Genomic DNA, 726 nt, shown 5'->3' with positions numbered 1-726 from the left:
CATATAAGACAGTCTTCATCAAAACCTTATCAAAACCTGAGCAAACTAATCTATACCTACCCTTCAAGGCGTCACCCTGGTTGTGTCTCCACTGGTGTCCCTTATTGAAGACCAGCTGATGGGCCTGAAGGAACTAGGAGTGGAGGCCAAAATGCTGAATGCCTCCTGCACCAAGGAAGAAGTCAACGCTGTCCATTTTGTATGGTCTTACGGGTAGACATTCTGTTGTATCTTATTTATAGATGTCCCAGTATCAAATAAGTTCCATGAGAATGCATGTGATGGAGAGTTTTGATAATAATATGGTTATAAAGAAGGAAGTATTATTTGGTACTTTTATTTTATGACGCAGTAAGGGTCTAAATAGTAGTAGTGCAAAAGTTCCTCAATGTTAACTGCAACTTCTCATGTTAACTGCAACTTATCCCCAATAACAGGCCATGACAGATCCCAAGTCGCCACTGAAGCTGCTATATGTGACCCCAGAGAAGCTTGCCAAATCCAAAAGGTTCATGGCAAAGCTCCAGAAGATGCACGAGATGGGACGATTTGCTCGCCTGGCCATTGACGAGGTGCACTGCTGTTCGCAGTGGGGACATGACTTTAGACCAGGTGAGCTGACCAGCATGATGGGCAGGTTTTCTTTTATTTTACTGTTGCCAATAGTCAGATGATGGACAGTGCAGGTACACAGGAACTATATGATGGGAAATTGTCTGAGGCATT

At 43.4% G+C, this 726-nt stretch overlaps 1 protein-coding gene across 1 annotated transcript in view; it reads left to right on the top strand.

Annotated features, from left to right (window-relative positions):
• The window catches only part of LOC119588493 (ATP-dependent DNA helicase Q1-like), a gene marked incomplete at its 5' end in the record, with an annotated part of 8,296 nt that overhangs the window by 2,274 nt on the left and 5,296 nt on the right, over positions 1-726 (top strand). The window contains 2 exon segments of the mRNA XM_037937138.1: positions 69-199; positions 438-612. Coding sequence (XP_037793066.1) covers positions 69-199; positions 438-612 — 306 coding nt within the window.

Source organism: Penaeus monodon, chromosome 24 (assembly GCF_015228065.2).
Source record: "Penaeus monodon isolate SGIC_2016 chromosome 24, NSTDA_Pmon_1, whole genome shotgun sequence".
NCBI lineage: Eukaryota > Metazoa > Arthropoda > Malacostraca > Decapoda > Penaeidae > Penaeus > Penaeus monodon.
The sequence above is the reverse complement of the archived record's forward strand: the minus strand, read 5'-3'. Positions and strand labels throughout refer to the sequence as shown.